The sequence below is a fragment of the Ischnura elegans genome, chromosome 4 (assembly GCF_921293095.1).
Source record: "Ischnura elegans chromosome 4, ioIscEleg1.1, whole genome shotgun sequence".
NCBI classification, from domain to species: Eukaryota; Metazoa; Arthropoda; class Insecta; order Odonata; family Coenagrionidae; genus Ischnura; species Ischnura elegans.
In genome coordinates, this window is record NC_060249.1 from 28,290,591 (window position 1) to 28,313,736 (window position 23,146).

The 23,146-nt window shown below is 37.4% G+C and overlaps 1 protein-coding gene across 1 annotated transcript in view; it reads left to right on the forward strand.

The window, feature by feature from the left end:
- LOC124157190 (venom acid phosphatase Acph-1-like) overlaps positions 1-19,618 on the forward strand; it is a 43,842-nt gene extending 24,224 nt beyond the window's left edge. Inside the window, exons 2-7 of the mRNA XM_046531728.1 lie at positions 2,096-2,194; positions 10,956-11,195; positions 12,358-12,546; positions 13,614-13,737; positions 14,035-14,240; positions 19,302-19,618. Coding sequence (XP_046387684.1) covers positions 2,096-2,194; positions 10,956-11,195; positions 12,358-12,546; positions 13,614-13,737; positions 14,035-14,240; positions 19,302-19,484 — 1,041 coding nt within the window. The 3' untranslated portion in view covers positions 19,485-19,618. The remainder of the gene's footprint in view (positions 1-2,095; positions 2,195-10,955; positions 11,196-12,357; positions 12,547-13,613; positions 13,738-14,034; positions 14,241-19,301) is intronic.
- The last annotated feature ends 3,528 nt before the right edge of the window (positions 19,619-23,146 follow it).

Consider the following 23,146-nt stretch of genomic DNA (forward strand, 5'->3'; position numbering starts at 1 on the left):
TTTATCATTGCTTTAATGGTTTTGCGCCTTTGTATTTTTATGTAGGAAATACTGCAAACTGAAGAATGACTAAAAATACTTTTCGAATAAAAAAATAACAGGAAATATTATCTTGGATACCTGATTTTTATGTTGCCTTAGGCGTTCAATTACCGGGAGGGGAATTTATATTTACATATGGAAAGCCAGGATTTAGAGATTTAATTGACTTTCTTTAAATAAACTATTATGGAAAATTTCCCTCGAAACCAATTAGCGGCACCATAATTCATAAAAAAATATTATTAGTTAACTAGAATGGATTCTTTCGTTGGATCATTGTCCTGGGTGCTGTATTTGTACTCATTTTTATGTGTAATATTAGTGGTCGGGATGAAAGGCGCAGTAAGGCATCAGGTGAGTTCGATTGGGCAAGTTAACGAGACTGTAAAAGATAAAAAATGCGTTTACATGGAAAAATTAGCCGATAGGAGACCAAAGTGGGGAGCTGGGTCGAACCAATCTTCGGATGGCTGACTTATGATGATAATTAATATTGTTGTGCTTAATTGAAACTTAAATTATTTGGTTAAACAGCTTTATTAGTGTTCTAGAGTTTTCTCGATCATCGGCATGAATTCTTCAGCTTTCAATTTATTCACTCATTTCCCCTGCGAACGGGTATTAGTGGTATTCATTCCATTTTTTCTCTATCTGGTTCTCAATATCTTCTCACTTAAAGTTATGTTTATTTGCTGTTCCTTTCGTCTCTCTTTTAAACCAGTTGAACTGACATAGTTTTTTTTTAAATAAACGAATGTAAAATACCTTAACAAGCTATTTTCCCTAGTAAAACTCCGTGACAAATAGTGTTATCATTCCGGTCACAGTTCATCGATTGTATCTCATTTAAATTAAGTATTTTTTTCGATTTATAGGGAATTGCTGGTTTGCACGTTTAGAGGAGAAGGTCTCACTTTGAGACGTCCGTCGGTAAGGAATACAAACTGGTGTCTACCCACGAAAATCTCCCGTCATCATGATAGGTTAAGATTCTCTTAAGCTTTCACGGTAATTGTGGGCATGAATATAAAATGCAAATTTTCCGTATGGGTGGAACAATCACTAAAAGCCCTCTCACTCTTACTCACCCTGTGTTCAATCCAACGTTAACAGGGGAGGTAAAGCTGAACTCGTTCTAGGCCACTGGCGTGTGAAATTCGAACATTTACTTGTAGGGTAAGAGGGACAGTTCCTGGGTCTGGGCAACTTGCGATTACAGTCTAATTTCTCCACACCTAGGTATTTGAACAGTGATGGTTTCATTAATGTTGTCAATAAACGCCTAAAAAGGACTAGAAACATAGCCCAATTAAATATTTAAAAAAATAAAAGTGACGAATGATTTCGTGTGGTGATGAATATAATATATTAAATATGACTTCCATTGGAAAATGTCATCAGCTCCCGGAATTTCAAACTGTATATCTGGCTAATAAATCCAGTTTTACCGCGTTAAATTGAGTTCATATATATCAGTCGATTAACTATCTCCATATCTTTGCCTGGCAAATCAGGCATTTTTAGAATTTGAGAAATATATAAAAGCTACTTCATGAGTTCCGTGGATGTGAGCGAATAATTCACATCATTTACCCAGAAATCTTTAAAATGACATTCTCAGTTTTTTTTAATGGCTGAATCTAATGTTTTGAGTTCCATTATCCGATTAATATCATTTTGAGGCTTTTCCACCTTTTTTGTGTTTTTTTTTACTTCATCCAAATCTCGCCCGTAAAAGGAAAGTACTTGTGTAATTACTTTAAATTGTTCTGAATTGAAAATATGAGTTCAAATATTCGTTAACAGGTCTTGGAAAATGTATGTTATTGCAATAAAGCCTTTGATCTGCCAGGCGTGCTTCTATAAAACCTGCTTGTATTGAAATTTATCAATATTGTAAAAATTTCGATCGTAATTATAGTGTTTTAATCCTTTTTGTGGTAACCAATGCAAAATCCATAAAGATGTCCGAACTGGAGATGATCGTGTAAGAGCATCTTTGATTTTAAATTCATTTGTCAACCAGTTTTTTATTCTTGTTATTTTCTTCCAGATATTCCGCCATGGCCAGAGAACTCCCGCCGACACGTACCCAAATGATCCGCACATCAACTTCAGCTTTGATCCTGTGGGATGGGGACAGCTAACAAAGGTGAGTACCGAGTACGGCGTGTGGTGGGTGTTTTTTATGTTTAGTTAATCCCCTTAATTTTTAATTAATACAGTAGATTCCGTTTAATGGGTCCACCGGTTACTTGGGGCAGCCGCTTAATTGGAGCAGATCTTGAAGAACAGAACCCAATAGAGGAATATTCCAGAGTATTCTCCGCTTAATTGGGACAGCATGCCGATTTGTTGGGCCATGAGTCGACGACACAGACTCTTTACTCGCGATAAATTAAAATTTTTTGTCTTCAGAATGCTATTTTTTTTCCTCTTTTGATTTACTCTTATTTTTCCCAAATGCTCCTATTCTTGCCCTATTTTGAAAGCTCATGTTGTTATATATCCGCAAGAGGATAGGACTTTTCTTTAATAGGACTTATTAAAAGACGTTCATTCAGCGTCGCCCGAGGCTTTGAGAAATATTTTTAACGAAATTGTTATAATTCTTAAAAATGATAATAAATTAACTTAACTCGCTGATTTATTAATAAAATTAATAGTTTAATAAACTTATATTGCATTATCAACATTCTTTAGTCTTCTTTCCATCATTTCAACGTTTGTTTATGCCCATATACAGAATAGTTCGCCTAATTGGGACAGCCGCTTAATTGGGGCAAAGTGCACAAGTCCCGATATGTCCCAATTGACCGGAATCTTCTGTATATATTATCTTTAATGAAGAAAGATTTCCCCTTGTTGATACTAAAGGCAATTAGGACCACGCACAGAAATAATGGGCAGGCCCTATTATAAGTGGACTTGCGCCGTAAATTGAAGCGAGGTATTGAAATGTTATGTTTTAAAGCGTCAGAGTTAGAGGGAGTTCAACTTTGGTGACCAATAATTGTTTTTAATGTGTTTCTGCGACTGGACTATGCCTGTTGAAGAGTCATTGGGGATCCTAGGTTAATATTATTTCCCGTTCTATTTCTATCTACCGCGCGCCGATTTTAAATTTTAAGAGTAAATAACAAGTTGATATAGATAGTATCAATTAATAATACCATGACCATTAATTCATTACATTTGCTCTCTCTTTTTCCCATTTCTTTTAATGAGAACGTGTTCGATTGAATTTTTTTGTTGAATCCGCTTCAGAAAAGTAGAAATATCGCTGTATTTTTTATGTATATTCTATATAGGTGTCGTCACTCAGTGGCGCAGCGAGGGGGAGGGGGGTTTGGGGGATAAACCCCGAGCTCAGAGAAATTTTTAAGTTTAATCCATTTTACTTGATTTGGATTGATATAACTTATACAATAGTGTAAGGATTAATAAAATATCCCTCAGGAAGCCGTAAAACTCACCATTTTGAACCATTTATCTTAAAATTCCCTAATTAATTAATCTCTCACCTATAACCGCTTATCCTGGTGGGTATTCCATACCCCCACACACACCGGTATTATTTGCACCTAAATCCCCCCCTCCAGCCTTTATCCCTATGTGCGCCCCTGTCGTCTCTTATTCATCTCCCTGAAGGAGTGAGTGGCTGTGTCAATTATTATAATTAAATAGTATTATATTTCTTGCTCAGTAAATTAATGGAAGGATTACTAATGTATGCTTTGCTCAGTGGATTTAACAATTTTCACACGCGAGATGTAGGCTTCACTGACCCGAAACATCACCCGACGTTTTGTCATAATTACCGTTGATAGAGATTGTTTAATATATAAGTGTGCGTAGAAATTTTCTCACTCTATAATATTCCTGGTTTTTATAAGTTTACGATTCATTATATCACTAGCAAAATTTCAACCATAACCATTATAACTTCTGTCGATCGTAATGTACAAATGCGGCCCGTGGTTTACAGCTCTTTGGTGAACCTGCACACTTTTGAATATTTTCTGGAAAACAACGGATATTTTATTAACTGTGTATTTTAAAAACCGTAGGGTGGAAATATGCGCGTTTGAGTATCTCTTTTTGTTAATTATTTAAGCTTTTTCTAATATTAATTCTTTCATCAGTAAGCATTTTTTAAATGTCTCGGATTTTATATTTACCAGGAGGGGATTAAACTCTACATATATTACCCATGTAAAAACTATCGGAGAACACAGATAACAAATACTTCAAATGAATATTCAATTTTTTAAGCATAATTAAGTGTCACTTATTTTTTATGATTCCTACCTTTACACGCATTCGTAATTTTTACGTCATTGGAAGGGGGAGTCAGACCTTGGTGAACCTTGAACCCAAACCTGATGTCGTGTTGGTATCCGCGCCTGCTTTAGATGCTCTGCAAAATGGATTTGATGTGTGTAAAAAGTAAAACCACCGAAAAGGCTTGGTAGATATATATCCTAATCAAATGTATTATGTAATCGCCATTAATTTTTTTCCTTGAAGAGTGTTCTAAATTTAACCCCTCAACGCCGTCATGCGTACCCAGCACGCGCCCTTTAAATTTCGTATGCCGCCGTCATGCGTACCCAGTACGCTTCCTGACCTACTGTTTATAATATTTTTTCTCCGCCAGATATTGTGTGTTAAATTAAAACTAATTACTCTATCTTTTGAAGAAATGTTTTTCCTTTCCAATAAAATATTCATAGCGGTTTTATGCCTTCAAGATTTTTAAAAAATGCTTCGATAAAATTCCGTTTTAAACCAGCGCCTTGACGACTTCGGTCCAAAAACTCATCGCCTTCTTTCAGCTGTTCTATCATGAAAACTTCCGCCTATTCTGCTTGAGAGACGTCTAGAAGGGTCAGCTACTTTAGCTTGAGATACGATATCTTCTAAGCTCAATGCCATCTCTCCGTCTTCTCCTTGTTTGTCGTCACCTCGAGCCCCAAGTGTGTTTGGTCCGCCTCGTTAGTCCTAAGCATCCTAAGCGAAGGGGCCATGTGCTTCGCTCTGCATTTATTTTTTTATTTTTTTTCTGGACAGTAATCAACGAAGATAAGATTCCATCTAAACAGTCAGCGTATACCAGGGCCCCTTCGAGATATTTTCTTTTCTCTTCAGGGAGCTTCTAAACCACGAGCTTCAGTCCACCCAGTCCACCAGAGTCATTCATGCTGTGTGGTGTTCGTTCAGGCAGTGTGCTGAAATTCTCATCGGGTGTACTTCCTGTGTGTGGTATTTTTTTTATAATTGGGGATCCTACGAAATGGGAATAGTATTGAAAGGCAAAAAAGAGACTCGGAAGTCTGTTTGTGTGTTAGGCTATAGTAAAATCATTGGTGGGGTGAATTTCAAGGACCTGTTATTGCATTCGTACGTAATGGAAAGAAAACGCCATTACAAGTGATGTATGAAGTTATTTAGGAGACTATTGAATGAGGCAGTCCTAAATTCATATGTTGTTCACAGGAAAAACACGTATAAAACTTTGACTTATCATTTCGCGTGCCATTGGGCGAGATAATATTTTTTAAATATCCAACGTCATACGAACTGTTTGGACTTGGCCGTCACTCATTACACAATTTAGTACCAAGACTCACAAAAATTGATTTCCTAAAGACAATTCCTGCAGCTGGGAAGAAATCAAAGTCTCAAAGGAGGTGTGCAGTTTGTGCGTAACATGGGAAATGAAGAGTTTGCGTGTACTGTTGTGAAAAATGTGCAGTGGGATTATGTTTGGATTGCTTCAAATCATGTCAGAGCAGATTTTCTAAGGTAAATCATTAGAATATTTGGATATTGACGTTTGAAACATTAGCATGTGATTACTTATATGAAATGATACGGTAATAATGGAACAAAGTCAGAGAAGTGGGCGGAGTGGTAAATTTTCAAGTAGGCGAAACGAGTGATCCTATCGAAAGTATCCAAACTGTTATGAAATTTTCAACCCCAAATAACTAAATTACATCATGTAATTGTATTTTTTAAATGCATGGAATGTTAGAGATCTCGTAGCTTATTCGAAACCAAATAAAAATCTTTCAAAATTGAAAATTTATTCATTAGTTCATAAAAAGAGATACATAAAACAATAAATATTTTTTCCAATCGCTCGAAAAATTATTATATAGTAGCGCATTATAATACGCAAGTTTACAAAAATTTTCAACGATACTGATCGTATATTATGAAAGGTATAAATTATTGAATGATAGTATACCAAAAAGGCGAAGATTTTTAAATCTCATCCGGCTGCTGAGATGGGATTTAATTAAATGCCTGCCGCGCTTGAGGGGTTAACGAAAGATTTTACACTCGATAGCTAGGTACAAATGACCTTTCAGCGTCGTCGAAGGCCACATAAAAATAACAGGGCCAATGACTTGGGTTCATTCCATCTGCTTCGCCTTCATTGGTATGCTATAAATGCGATCAGTGGTGTTTTCTCGCTCTCGATGGCAAGGAGATTGATGCACCGTAATGACGGCAATTGTTCACCGTCCCGAAACGTGTGCCGTGTATACTGGGCAGTCTATGCCTTGCTTCCAGCTACGAGACTCGCGAAGAGAAGTAATTGATGGTCTCGGGCGCTGTAATTACCTCTGGAAGAGTCAGTGATGGTTGCCATTTATTTTCCATTCCAGTGCAGTTTTCTACTCAGACCGTGATTGGCGCGAAGGCTGAAGTAAGGCTCATAACGCGAGGAATCTAAGTATAAACATCCGTTTTCGCACAAAATTTGCAGTAATTATATGAAGCCTATATAATCATTAGTCATTATATAATCAGAGGTTATTTTTTGTCCAATGATACGTTTGAAGTGTTATGGCATGTATATATCCTGCCAACAAGCTTAACAAAGCGATTGAAATCAAGTTTTTCAATCTGTCTTGCCGTTAATATGAATTGAAAAGTTTTGCTTTCACATGTGAAATCTTTTCTCTTGAATAAACTAAGTTAAACTGTATAGCATGGTTATTAGTCAAAGCGCTGATCGATTTTTTATCAAATTACCCTGGTTAAATCAGGACTGCTGTACTGTTTCATTCGCAGTATCATTCCGCTGATAATAACGAAATAAATAATATTTTTCATTTTTTGCGCCTCTGTTCTTTTGTAACAATAATCAAAATTTCTGATGCATAAATATAGATAAGCATCGCCATGAGTAGTCGTGTATAATCTACGTCTACGTGATAAAAAAGGTATGGGTTTATCAAAGCAATTCGTATGTTCTAAAGCGCCTCTATACGTTTATTACTTCAAAAAATTCCGGCGTCGGACCCCGCATTTTTTACGGAAACAAAAGAATGCCGAGAAACGACTCCGCGCGATATCTTGGAGTAGAAATGGACAGAAAACTGATGTGGTCGAAGCATATTCACCAAACCGTGCAAAAGGCGACTGGAATTCATGCCGCTCTCTTCCCATTATTGAAAGCAAACTCACCGCTTCCATTAAAAACGAAACTCCTACTGTGCAACGCTACAATAACGCCAATCTTAAGCTACGCATCACCCGTCTGGCTTTACGCCGCTGCTACTCATCTCAGAAAAATTCAAACAGTTGAGAACAAAATAATACGTAAAGTCATCGGAGCACCCTGGTATGTAAAGCACCAAAATATCAGGAAAGATCTAAAGATCACTCCAATTTTGTCAAAACTCAAATCTTCACTAGAGAATTTTTCTAAATCCTTCAAAGCCACTGAGAACTCTCTTTTAGAAAATCTATGGGACTACCTACCCCCAATGAAACCTAAGCACCGCCTCCCAAAATGTGCTCTGAACCCCTCTCCCTATCCCTTAATACTCCCCCCATATTATGCCACGACTCTAAATCATTCCATGTGACTTTATGTTCCTGAAACAATTATTCCATGAAATCCTCAGGAGACAGCTTCAAAGAAAGCTTCCTTCATCAAATAAAACGAAAAGCATTGATTGCGATTCGTTACCCACCATTAGTGTATTCAAAATATACAAATTATTTCGTTTTAGAAATAGCGGTTTAGACGAATGGCAATGGTTCATTTTTATCCTCATTTGAAAAGGGCAAGATTGGCGCCCATGCGATGCCTCTCCACGTGACGTCACAGGGACCTAGGTTCTATACGAGAAGATAGGAGTTATACATCGTCTGAGGTTACCAATGAATGCATGAGGCGTAGAGCTCAGGGAAACGTGTCTTAATAATCACTTATTAAAACTGGCTAAGGTCGGAAAGTTTTCTTCGTTTGATAAGCTATTAATAATCCTTATTTAAGACAAGCGCTACCAGCCAGCAGGGTACTCAGCTACCCGCTACCAGCCTGCGTCGTATCAGCGCTAAGCCTCGCCTCAAGGTCACCTCACAGGGGGGCAGCGGGAACCAGAAATAAGTCTTACGGAGAGATTTCCCGGCATTCATACTTACGCGTCGCGTTTTCGCGCGCTTGAAAATTTTCACTTTTCATTTCATCGCGAAAAATAGATATCGTCATTTAAAAATCTGAATGCGTGAAATACGTACTCCAGGTGTAATAATCTTTCGATTTAGGCAATAAAAAAATAATAGGAAACCACCCTATTGCCAAGCGATACTTAGCGTAGCGTCCTTCGTGTAGTCACTATCTTATTTCAACTAACAATAAGAGTAAACTCGATAATTGGTAAAATACTTATGAACTTAAGATCACATTTGTGGAGACTAGGCACGTTAGTTTCCGCCTGGGGAGGGATCGGAAAAAAGTAAGATTGTCAACGAAAGGGAGACGAGTTAAAAAAGACCGCCGAAAATTATAACGTTGTTAATACGCGATTCCTAGAGTTAATGTGAAAATGAGGCTTTTCAAATAAAATTTCAAAAAAATGTGGCTTGCGAAGACCCTTTTTAGATCAAAAGTGGATGTAGTACGATAAGGAGATCAAATTCAGGAATTTTAGTGAAAATGAAATTTACTCCATTCCTTGGTGGAACTTCCTTATTGCCAGTCGTGTTTGGTGATTTACGGCGATACTTTCTGGAATTTGCAGAACATTTTGGATGAATAACAGAAGCATTGTTTTTCCACAGACTTTTTTTAAATAAATCTCGACCATGGTTTCGACGGTTAACGTCATATTCTGGTGAACAGACCTTCTTGTGACCACGAGCTGATGACGAAAAACCGCTGAGCGTGGTGTAGAGAAATCGAACGTTTCCAGACTAGACCTTCTTGACCAGGAGTTGACGTTAACCGTTGAAACTATGGTCGTGATTTAATTTAAAAAATGTAAGGAAAAGCAGAGTTTAAGTTATTGATCCAAAATGCCAGTCGTGCGTTTTTATTCCCTTCTCCGATATAATCCCATATAACAGCCCTATGCTGACTCCTTTTTTTCTCCAAAGCGTAAATTCGTGTAGAGCGGACTTGAATTTTATGATGATGGAGCTTTTACTTCCAATTTTTGGAGAAACTATAGTTCAAACGAATCGTTGCAGATAAAACACTGAATAAACTAATTTTAATCCCTTTTCATCATTATCATTAGTCAACAATCCTAAGATTGGCTTGATGCAGCTCTCCATTCCTCTCTCCTATCCGCTAGTCTTTTCATAGCGACGTATTTCTTCTCTTTTGCAAAATTCCATTTCATATACATCCGAAATTATGTGAAATGGGGGTTGCGGTAAGTTCAGGATAGGTCACATTTCTTTCTATCACGCTCAGTAAGTGGTTTTTCGTCATAAGCTCATGGTTACAAGATTATTTCTTTTAAGTTTAACTCACTATAAAAGTCAAAGTGCATATTATAGGTAATCGTAATTGATGCTTTCGTGGAACTTAATGGTTAACTTAGCAGTCATTTCTTCGCCTAGATCCCCTATTAAAGAAATTCCCCGTGTGACCACTCTGTATTATGTATTTTAATGCATGGATATAAAATACTTCAAGTAATCATGTTAATGCATTTCTGCATAACATAATGAATTACTTTCACAAATGATGTAAATAGGTCCACGCACTTATATGGCTCCCATGATGACATATGTATTACATTCATTGTCCACTGCAGTAGGGAAAGAGGCAACAATAAGAATGTATTTTAATGGGGAATCGCGATCCCCACTTTTTATTATTTGAATTTCACCTCACTTCCACCTTGTTCCTTATAGATTGACTAAAATAAATCTGTAAACCTTTTTAACTCCAGTAAGGCTTATTGTTAGTACTATTTCGAGATTTTTCTCTGTCAATTACTCTGTGTTTGATATTTCTTTGGCATTTTACGGGAACAGCTAATTTTTTAAACTCATATTATGGCTACTTTTTTGTGTAAAAGAGTTAAAAGAAGCCAATCAAGGCCGTAGTGAACCAAGGAGGGGTTTCAAAGGGGATTCAAAACCCCCTCCCACCTCTGGATACGGCCTTGCCATCACTATATGTAAGTAAATCTCATTTCTTGATGCTCCCAGTAAAAAAAACCATACCTGTATTGGTGGTTGCGTTGTGCTCAGGATATGTGCGATAGTGACTCTCCTTGGTGCTCTATCAACGTAGAAACCAACAACTGGACTTAAAAACCAATATGGCTGATCCTCTCTTTCAAGATGTAACTGCGACTAAGCCAGTCATTCTTTGAGTTACACTTCATTAAAGTTAGGGGCTAATCCTGACCACATCCTCTCTTTTCCATTTATAAGCACATCTCAAATTCACATAAACATGATACTTTAAGGCTTAATCAGAAATTGCATTGGTTAATGGATATAAAATACATATTTTTATGATTTTTCATTGCATATTTGTGCATGGTATCGTAAATTCTAACACAAGTTTTGTAACTCAGTTGCTGTACTTCAATGGCTCCCAATTAGTCTTCTACCATGACAATGGATGTCCTTTTTCTCTGCAGGAAGGAAAGATGCAGCAATACGAGCAGGGGCAGTTCCTCCGAAGGCGTTATGATGCTCTCCTGGGCAGCAAACTGACCTCTGATGTTTTCTCGGCCATGAGCACTGATGTTGACCGCACCATGATGAGCGCACAGCTGGAGTGTGCTGGTCTCTGGCCACCCAAGGACTCCCAAGTGTGGAATGAAAACCTGGCTTGGCAGCCTGTACCTATCAGGTCACAGCCCCTCAACAAGGACACAGTAAGTGGATTCTGCTGTAAATGTGGTGCCACCTTTTAATGTATGTAGACTTATTTTGTTAAGGATAGAACTCAAAATTTGATTTCACTTTCCCATTCTGCCCAGTGATTAGACCATATTGTAGGCTATGTCATATCTTATGATTTTAAGGGGCCTATTCTCATTTATTACTACATCTCAGTTATGTCTCCAGCTATACAACTGAGGTTGTGTTTCATTGACATTCTTGTTGAAATGTTTATATGAATTATACGTAATCATAAGAAAGTGACAACTTCTCTTAACTACTACATAAGTTTCAGAACAATCGAGTTGACCACCTTGTGTACAGCAAGTTAATATGGGGAAAATTACATACTTCAAGCATGGAGTAAGTAATTGTTGTTGGCAATTGAATTTTTTATTTTGTCTGGCCACATGAGACAAATGGTTGAAACAGTCTGTCAAAATCACCACATAATGTGCAAATGAATCATGAGAAAAATAAATTGTATGTAACTATATATTATTTCAATAATTATACATAAATATAGTCAATTATTATTGTTTTTGTGGGAAAATATTTTCCTTCCTTGGATTTGAATTAAAATTTTGAGTAAATTAAATCTCTATTTTTTGCTGATCAAAACTGTATTTAAAAGTTGAAAAATTTCTTTCTGACCTTGTGATTGAATAAATCAATATTTTTTTAAACAATAAAGTTATATCTCTTGAAAGACCATGTCTTTCTCCTTAATTTTATTGTGAATCCTCATAACAGTCATGGTATGTGGTGTATTGTGGTCGGCAGACCTTACAGGATTTTGAGTTACCTTAATTTCAGCATTGGCATTGATTGTTTCGTAAAATCGTCGATTTTTAATCTTGCCTCACCATAACGTCCATTTTTTCACACGCCAGTTCTTTGCATATTTCATTATTTTCCTTGCCTTTTTTAAGTGATGATAACCTAACAAAGGATTAGTGTTTTATTACAAGTTTATTTTGTAGCACAATTGGAAAAGTTGATCAAATATTTAATTTATTGTGTGAGATGTCTAGAATAATATGTACCTAAAACAATTTCTTGAATTTTTTTGTGACCTACGTATATTGCCACCCCTGGCATTCTCAGTAGCAAGTACACTATCTATTTTAACATCCTAATGATTCCCTCTTACAGTTGCTGCTGGTTCGAGTACCATGCCCTCAATATCATTATGAGTTGGATAGAGTGATGAAAGAAGAGGAAAAAGTGGTCAAGATAATGGAAGAAAATGCGGATCTATTCAAAGAGCTTACAGAAATCACTGGAATGCCTATCACTACTCCTGAAGATGTCCAATCCTTGTACAACACCCTTCTGGCTGAGGTGAGAATGGATTAATATAGCTTTTGAAGCTATTTATGAGTTGCAGCTCCTTGTAAAGGTAATCTTGCAAGATAATGAAATGATGAGGTGCAATTTTCCACAAAGATAAATTGTGATTCGATCTGGGTTTCAATGTTTCAACATCATCTTTAGGGTTCAATTGGTGATGAGTACATGTAATTTATTCATATTTTGGAGGAACAAGTGGGGGAAATGAGGGGATGGAGATGGGAAAGCCCAAAGAAGAAGATGACTGGAAAAGAGAGGAGTGAAAAGGGTTGGGAGAAAAATGGGAGAGGGGCAAGAGAATGCTTGGTAAACCGAAGAAGAAGGTGACAGGGATGGCAAAGACAAAAAAAGGGGGGTTATGAAGATTTATTTTAGGGCATTTCACATGGATGCATGGATTTCCATCAAAGTTAGTACATAAGTGAATCTCATGCTTCTGATCCCTGCAGTACTACTTCGGGTTGTGTCCAAAGCCTCCTTTGTGTCTTTTTTCTCATTATCAAACCCTGCAAGTGCACTCAGTGCCACCTAGCACCCATTCCCCTTCTCCCACCTTCCGATATGATCCCATCTTTCGATAACATATGAAAAGAGTGATGAGGAAAGGAAGTAGTATGAGAGGAAATAAAGAGTTTTCTATTTTGCCTTTTTATGCTAAGTTTTCTGTTTATTTAGATGACCGTCACCATACCTGCTTTGTTCATTTAACTACAAATCAAGTGGCCAAGAATTCCAAGTTCCATGTTCCCCTTTCTCCTTCTCGTGCAACGCTGGGTGGCCTGCTAGTATATGATATTTCCTTGGACTTAGGAAACTATTACTGTCAATTTTTTTCAAATGGTAGCCTGATAATTCTTAAAATATTCACTTTATGTGTATTGGTGTATTTTATTCACGTAATACAAGACACTTACTAGAAGATTTGATTGATGTGAACCGAAAATGACTCACCATTTTATTGCCTCTTACTCATTTTTCTGTTTATGATGTCTAAATTATTCTTTACCCATAATAAAATACATAACTAATTCTGTAGGGCACTTTTTTTTTGTTTGTAGGAACTTTTTAATCTAACATTACCAGAATGGACCAAGAATTACTACCCAGAGCGCCTCCTCCCCTTGACAACATTCAGTTTTGTTTTGAATGTCTACACCAAGACTCTGCAGAGAATTAAAGGAGGTGAAGCCTTGCATTCATTTTATTAGCATTTAGTTAAACATGTGATTTCTTAAGGTTTGTAGGTAATTTTTCATGCATGAATATCTCATATTTTTATTCTGCTATTATTTTATATTGTAATAATTGATTTAATATAGTGATTTATGTTAAGTTGTTTTATTTATATAAAATTTAATTTCAAAATGGGATTATAAGAGAAAAATATATTTTTTAATCTAGTGAAGGCTATAAATAATTGAGTGTTTTCAATATCATTCAAGGAAGTGAATTTATTAACTAACTTGCACAATGTTCCAGGGCCACTGATTAAGAAAATAATAACCGACTCAGAGAGCAGAATTGAAAAAGGATCTGGAAAGAAGATGTACCTTTATGCAGGGCATGACTCCACAGTGGCCAATGTTCTGATGGCATTGGGAGTATTTGATGAGCAGGTACCAGTGTACAACATCATGACCATGATTGAGTTACACAAGGGACCAGAGGAAACTTATGGATTCAAGGTAATTTGTTGCTGATGACCGTTTCTTTCATAATTTATGATTCAGTCATGGTCAAAACAACTGAACCACTTGCTTGTGCAAATAGCAGAACTCAAGAATGGTGCAGATGAGCTGAGAACACAATTTTGATTTGCTACCTTTTACAAGGGTAATTAGTAAACCTTTTGGGTACTATGGTGGCTCACGTATTTTTTCAGTCTGATGATTGGTCTCTATACAATTGGTGAGGGTTGCTGCTAACTGAGTAACTAAGTACAAAACTATGCCACAGGCGTATGAATTTCACACATATAGTTTGGAGGGTCAGTTATAATTCCTGTAGCTCCTCGCTCCACAAAGATATTTTATAGTGGTATACAGAGGCTTCTTCTGATAATTTTATCTGAGTCTAATAGTCTGTAGTTAGATTCTCTACCCTCTGGGCCATCACGTTCCCTAATGATGGGCAGGAGGATTAACTCCAAGAATTAGGGGAAATACACCTGTGAAATTATCATTATGTTTTTTGTTAGCCATGGTTTTGCATTGATTTGAAATGCAGACGTACATGAAATGGTTCAAAATGGCAAATAGATTGGTGGTATCTTTTTAGACTCTATACATCTGGGTCATTGAAATCTTTAAGTATCAACACACTCTATAATTTTTATACAATGCATCTCTCTCCATCATAAAAGTTAGGCATGTTCCGCCAATAGATCATATCTAACTTCCAGTGGCACCACATAAGTTACCATCTACGTGATAGATACACCGAAATTTATTACTCTAAATTTTCATTTTGCTTGATGGCAACCCCTGCAAAATGAAAAAAAATGGTCAATTTGCTGTCACAGTAGGTGGAGAATGTGTTTAAAATTTAGTTCCTCATTTAGAATAAAATAGAGATGGGTCGAATAGCAGATTTCTCAAACTCGATTATTGAATTCGAATATTAAATAATTGCTCGAATATTCGAATACTTTGAATTTCGAATACCTCGAATACTAAACTATGAGTGCGGGAATGTTTGACTCGGTTGCCTATGCAGCAGGAAACACAAGATTTTGGCGAGTAATTGTGATTTCCTTTTAAGGATTAAAACAGGAATTTAGCTGATTAATGGAATATTTTAATTTTATGGAAACACTGAGCATATTGTTGTGTTTAATTTTATGGAAACAATTTGGGCATATAGTTGATTCAACTAACATTTCTTTCAAATATTCTAAGGGGACACACCACCTCACGAAAAAATGATTGCATGTCGTCTCCGCATTTACACTGCTACAATGGATTTCAGTCTGATGTATACATTCTTATCTACCAAACGCCATATCAGCGGCACGCCCATCTGATACTCGGCTTCATCCAATTTCTTATTTTCAACAGGTAGTTCGCTTTACCCCCACTCCTGCGATCAAGTGCTAGCAGACAATCAGAGGCATTTTGCAAAATACACGCGCTTCTCCACCGGATTTTCTTCAATTATTTTCAGGTCATCTTTGGAAGTTCTCACGAGATAGCAGATGAATTCGAATTGCTAGCAGGGAGAAACCACATATCCAGAGAAAATATCCCTTCGTCTGTGACAATAGAGATTTATAGCATAACTTATAAATTGTAACTTGATATATGTTTTCGGAAAAAATACCGCATCAACTTCCGAGAAGCTCAGCTGCGAGGATATCGAGTTTCGCCAGAATGCTAAATCTCCGTCATATTTTGACTTTTATATCCTTGCGTAAAATGCGTAAACAAAGTCAGAAATACATCGCGTTTGGTCTTATTCTTTTTTAAATTACATGCACATTACTAATATTTCAATCCAATAAAGGTGTAATATCAATTGCCGTAAGTCATTTTTAGACACCTTTTGGGCTAATAGATGACTCATTCACAAGTTGACCTCCATCAATGGGGAACTTCGAAACAGGTAGGCAGAAAAAGGTCAGTGGGGGAGAAAGAGGGAAGGGTAACACGATTATATTATTCTCCTGTAACTTGATATTTTCTTTTGAAGCTTTTGATTTATGGTCTTCGTAATACTAGCCCTGCGCAAGCTGGTGCCTTTTGTTTGATTTCGGAGAAGAGGAAAGCGTCAGAGGAGGGGCCGAGGGCTGACGGATGGAGGGGGTAGGGGATTTTGGGAATTGTGCTACATAGTTACTATCCCACGGCACTGAGGTTCTCCTGGTGGGGGAAACCGGGGATTTTCAGATTTTTTCTCCCGATCATTTTGGTTCCCACTCTTTTCACCGCACTAATCCACGAATTTTATGTAGTTGGTAAACTTGCCTATAACGGCACTGTACGCACTAAACGACTAGAGTTAAATTATTTACATTTTTCCGAGTCAACTACCAACCACATGCAAAGTATTCAAGAGCGTACCTTTAGCATAATTATTTGAGATCTCGAATATCGAATACTTTCTAGTATTCTAGGTATTTGAGTATTCGCGGATACTATTCCCACATCTCTAGAATAAAATGACAGTGACAAATATGTTTTCATGAGTATTTGTAGAAGCCATATCTCATTGCATTTAAATAGTGAAGAGTTTCCAGGCAAATAAAAATTTGGTGGAAATAATTTTCTGGATAGAATGAGATATTCCAAAAAGGCTCCATTACTGAAACTTCTTCAGACTGATATTAAGCCAGATTTGTTTACCAAGTTATACTGTATTGTTAAAAATTCTCCTTGTTTTCCTTGTATTGCATCAAATTATGCATCAAGAATTGCTTTAAAACTTTTATTATAAGGCAGTGGCATAGCCAGGGGAGGGGTCTAGGGGGTCTTTACCGCCTGAAATATAAAAACACAATTATTTCCCTTCATAAAGAAAACAAAATGTTGAAAACTCTTGAATTTACAAAATATTTTTTTAAGAAATGAGGTTTTTTGATTATGAAAGGTCTTAAAATTAGTTACTTAGTACCCTGTTTTTTTTCCCCCCTGGTTTTGGACCCCCCCCCAAAAGGAATTCCTGGCTACCCCACTGTTGTATGGCAAGTACATATTGCATATTTAGTTCGACCATGTCCCCATATTTCAGCTTTTCATTCAAAAATTAGCAAAGGTGGCAATACATTATCTTTTATGCCCACAGTTCATTTGTTCCATTGACACTCAAAGTGTGGTGTTGGACACTCATCTTTTTTGTGTTAACAAGAGGGTATCAATAAATCAATATAATTACATACTTCGTCAGGTGAAGTTAATAAATTGTGTGGAGTAAGAGTCAATATTCACATGATTCTGAAAATTCTGGAATTTATATGAAACTTTAAACATGAAATGTTTTCATATAAATTGATATATTGACAAAGTAGTGCTGCAGCTGAATGCAGACACATTAGTCAATAGGAAATCTTTGAGTCCGTTTGGTATGTCACTGCCCTAACTCTACCACTTTACTTACAACCATAGAAAGAGAGGAGAAAGTGGAGAATTTTGCTGCACTATGCCAGGGAGTATTGTTGGTTTTTATGGCAACCACCTGCTCTTCTTATAACCTTACCTTACACAAGGAACTTCCGTGCACTCTCCGGATAAGATATACCTGCTATGATGGCCTATGTTCTGCCCCATCTTCATTTTCCACTTTTAAAATTCTGCTTATTGTTAGCAGAGGCCTGCAAGCAAATGCAAAACCCAAACTCTCCCCGTTCAGGCCCTTTGGCCATTTCAGTTCGTGTTCGCAGCCACCCTCATTAACACATTCAATGCGGGCCCAATTTTCATGAACGTCATCAGAATTGGCTGATAAATAAGAAAGAAAAATAGATGGAGGTTTTCACGCCATATCTTCCGTTCAACTACTGCTATTTACAAACGGTGCACACGGGTCGAAAGAGCTGAAGGTCATGGACAATATCGGAAGACTCGGGAGTGGATATTAGTAACACACGGAGGCGGAGAAAGGCCCCCATCCGACCGGCAGAGCATGTCAATTGACATGCTCTGTATTTCGGCTTGGACGGGACCAAGTCAATTGACGTTCTCCACACTGAATGTGTTAAGGAGATTTTTGACCGCGGTAATTTACTTAGTGTTTGTTTTCCTAGCACAGTGGCCCACTCTGTACCTAAACTGCCCGCAACAACCCCAACAAAAAGATGGGGGAGCATGGAGGGGGAAATGGGTGTACAGCCTTACAAAGGGGGGTACAGCAAGTGGGGGCAATGGGTGTACAGCCTCAGGTGTTTGCTTGGCAGCCACATGGCTGGCAGCCTCATTTCGTCTGCGGCCTCCAGCATTCGATCTATAAGGCAATAGTGGGTGTTAGAGAACTTTGGAAACGTGTGTGAAATACGCAAGGGAATACCTGACTTGTGCCTTCTCTCTCTCACAGAGAGTTTGTTTCCACGACTGCTTGCAGACCTCTAATTATTGGACGAAGCATGTCCCTCCATGCTGACTTCAATCTAATTTATAATGTATGTATTGGGAACACTATCCACTAAATGGGAAGGTAATTATAAGAAAGACGTAATTCAAAGCTACAAATCTACTCCTCAATCAGAATTTGTGGTCCAGAAATGTTTTTGACAGCTAAATAGACCTGGCATTCACTTGGCATACAGATTGGATGGAGTGATGGATGCTTACAATTAGCAGGAAATTAATTTTGCAAGTTACTCGTTATTTCAGATTTTTTTGTTATTTCTTCACACAATTTGTATTAAATATGTTAGCTTTGAAATATTTTATTTCATTTTTACTGCCAATAAGAGAGGCCTTTTGATTTCATTTGATGAAAAATAATTAATCAGGAATTTGTGCCCCATTACTTCCACTGTAAGCGCAGGATGCAGTGACCCATTATTTCTACTTTAAATTCATTCTGCCAAAATGCATGTTAAGTTTTTAAGAAGGTTGTTTTGTCCTTATGTAGTTCATAAAGGTTTCTGTTTTATTCTCTGATATATTAAGATCTTTGGTCCGTTGCGTAAACAGAAAAGTCAGTCTTAACCCAAGAATACAATTGTGTATCTTTAGAAGGTTGAAATTTTAGCACAGCAAAATTGACTTTTTGTCCTTCTGTTAATAAAACAATTGGTGTTTATTTTACAGGTATTCTTGAGGAACACTACTGAGCATGAGCCTTATCCTCTAACACTTAAAGGCTGTGAACACTTCTGTCCAATGGATACATTTAAGACTCTCACCAATGATGTAATCCCTGGGAAGCTGGACTCAGAATGTGTCGTTGATGATCCAACTTATGTTGCCCCAACTCATATTGGTGGTCCATAGAGTAACTGATTGAAAAATGATCTGGAATAACTTGAGAGAAATATTATACTTATGAAGCTAACATTGAAGATATTCTTTTGATAATTTTGTACCTCTTAATGTCATTGAAGATTGAATAAATAACTTTGGTCTAATTTTGTATGTAATTTTGATGACTTTGTGCATGCGCCATGCACGAGCAAAGTTTGAGCTTTCTGGGAGTGAAAGTGGAAATTGTGGTGAGAGCGTGAGGGTTAATGACTACATACTTCCTTGTGTGAGTCAAAGGTGGACCCTACCCCTTCAGTTTTCCTTCCCTTTGGCTGTCCTCTCACTAACTGCATCCACCCTTTCCCCTATATCTATATGTATACATACGAGTATTTCACCTTGTCCAACCCTTAGAGGAAGTGGGTACAGAAGTTGTGCCAAATAGCTACACAGATGCAGCGGCGTAACTATGGGGAGGATGAGGGGAATAGGTCCCCCCCAAGGCCTCAGAGAAATAAAAAAATATTCAAAACCATTGTTTAGTTTTGACTTATAATAACTGCATCTGCTTAGAGTTAATTTTTTTAGCACCAAAATGATGCAAAATTTATTTCCTGGCATGTCATTTTTTTTAAATTTTCCCTAACCCCCCAAGGGGAGAGGGGGGATTCGCCACCCCAGACCATCTCATCCCCCCCCCCAAAGCATATTCCTAGCTACGCCACTGCACAGGTGGTTACGCAGATGGCTAAATAGCATCTTGGAACCCTAGGAAATTTTTAATTCACCCCTGGTTTAGGTGTTCACTTGGGGGTAATGACCTACATTGAAATCCTATTGAAGTTAGCTAAGTGAAACCTTTCACAATTACTGAGCTTAAATGTATTTAATTCTGGCTGAGAGATTACTCTCAGTTACAACTATGTATTTGTACGCATTTACGTGTTGGCTTCATTGATGGAAGAGTGAAAAAAATTCTCGAGAATTTTTGGTGGATCTCTCCCTAGTACTATACTTATAACCTGTGAGTTCTGTTGAAGCGTAGCCAGGTGATGAGAATGATTTCATATCTGCTTAACTTTATGTTATGCCTGGATTGATAATATTGATCTTGTTTTCTCTACAGAGGTAAAGAATTCGGAGGACCTTGATATAATGGCCGAATTCAAGGGGAGTGAGTGGTCTGACAGAAACTTTAGAATTTCCTCATGAATTCAACTGCTACTTAGTGGCTCTTAGTGGCAATTCATTCATTTCTCAGAGTGGTTTTTCGGGCCATTACTTGCCCGAGTACTCATAGCTGTTAGGAGGGAGTTGAAATTGATTTAAAATCCAAACCAGTGAGCCAACTGCGTATTACTAGACGATTTAAATGCTTCACTATAGCACTCCCTCATTCAGGGAGCTTGAGACTGTGCAGTCTGCTTGTATACTCAGCTAGAGCTCTGAGCACTCACACCTTCTCCATCTGCCCAATGCTTTGGAATTATTAGTTTCTATTTTCAGGAACATTTTGATGGTCGGCTTGTATCATGCTTGTTTCACATCAAGTGTCAGACTTGAGTTTCACATCAACTGTCTTGATGATGACGAGTTAGTTGAGCATCAAAACTTTGGCAATGGTAAACCTGACCCAGAGAAGAACCCACGAATAATTCATGAGACTAGTCTGCCGGGACAGCCTTTACTTTACTTTAGAATTAATTTCCAAATGAGCTATGTATGGACAAAGTTGGCAATGAGCAAAGTTATATAGGGATAAAAAACTGAAGTACAATCTAACCTATATAGTAGTCACATCAGATGAAGGAAGATCAGAAAGTTTCATCTGAAATTGTCTATCAAAATGTTTTGAAGAACCAGATGATAACTCTTCTTCAAGCTTAAAGTTTTTTTCCTACGCCATCTTCATAGATTTTTCTATGGAAATATCGGAAAACCAGAGAGAAAATGAAGATATGTACTGCTTAACATTTACATGCATCAACAGTTCTTGCAAGTTAATCCATCTCATCGGGTCTATTGCTAAGCTTATCTGATCATATAATGCAATTTGATTTGAGACAGTTTCCTTGCCCAAGTATGTAGCGCAAATGTTTTGGCCAATTTTTAAGAAATGTTCTGACACTTTTTGATTATCAGGCTCATCGGAAACATCGGAAAACGGGCCTTAATGCAAGGTCAATTATTTCAACCAATCCTTGGAATGGTTAATGTCAAAAAAATCTCCGAGCATCTAAAATTTAACTTGTAGCCAATGCATGCATAAGAAGGATGCATTATCTCTTTTTCTTGCTTAACTCCCAAAGCTTGAAACGGATAGTGCCTGCTGAAAAAGTATGTCTTGTCAATCACTGTAATGCACTCATTGAACTCCTGCGTAAGTAATTATCTCCTGATTAGGTACTTTTTACCTCTATGGGTCTGGACTCTGGATTTTTTTCCCTCCTCTCAGTGGGGCTGTCATCGACATATTCCTGAATTTTAATGGTAAAAGTTGTTAAGCTCCTGAAAACCCAGTAATTTTTTCAATGCAACTGTTCCCTTTCCTGGCAAGGCATCAGCTCCAGAAGCCAGAAGTGGAATGAAGAGAGACACAAAGCGGAGGGAGTTAACACGTTGCGTACGGATGGCGAGAATTCTCGTCATTTTTTCCCGAACGTTCCGGACGGATGACGAAGATTCTCGTCATTTAGACGCGTCAACCTAATAAATTTTAAAGCGTGCAATACGTATTCGTTAGTACGTTTTCAGTCGTTGTTCGTTATTCATAATGAATTGATGCATCATAACGTTTGATTGGATAAAGTTATATTATAAGCATTAGATTTTTAGCCATGTTTAAAGCAAAGGCATTACGCCCTAATAGGCACATATTTCCAATCTCGGCATTCCTAGGTATTTAAATACCCCGGTACGCAACGTGTTAAGCGCTGCTTATGGTAGAGTACAGTAGATGCGAGGTTGTTGGAAACATCGGAAAATGGGCCTCTGTGCAAGGTCAATCATTTTAACCATTGCTTGGAATGTTTAATGTCCAAAAAATCTCCCAGCATATAAAATTTAACTTTTCAAAAGTTTGCAAAACTTTTAAATTTCAAATAGTCACATTCGAAAAGAGTCAAGATTTATTTTCAGAATTATAGTGTCATCAAGTTATCCACATACCACAGACCTTTAAAGGGATATGAGCACAGAGCAATATTGTTTCAAAATGAAAATGAGACCTGCACTAAGATGTCATATTATTATCACCTAACTCCTGCACTCAAATGGTATTGTTTCTGCATTAACTGTCGCAGAGGTATAAAACCAGGTTGGTTGAAGCCTTCAAGGACCCACGAACACACCTTGTAGTGCATCTTTGCATGATGAGATCTTAGCCCAAGGATGAGAACTGGCCTTAATTCCCTTAATGTGTGAATTTTGCTGACATTTTATTACAGGGTGAGCTGCACCCAAAACTAATGATGAATTGAATATAGACATGTTTAGTTCATTCCACCACTACTTTCAAATGGGCGGCTTGCAATTACAGGCAATTTTGGAAGAACAATGAATATTGAAGTTTGAAGATAGTGGCACTAGAGCCACGTTACCAGCTCAAGTTGTGAAAAGGTTTTATTCCTTGGCTTAAAAGTATTGTCATGTGTTATAATAGGAAACAAAATCACAGGTGTAGATGTGCATTT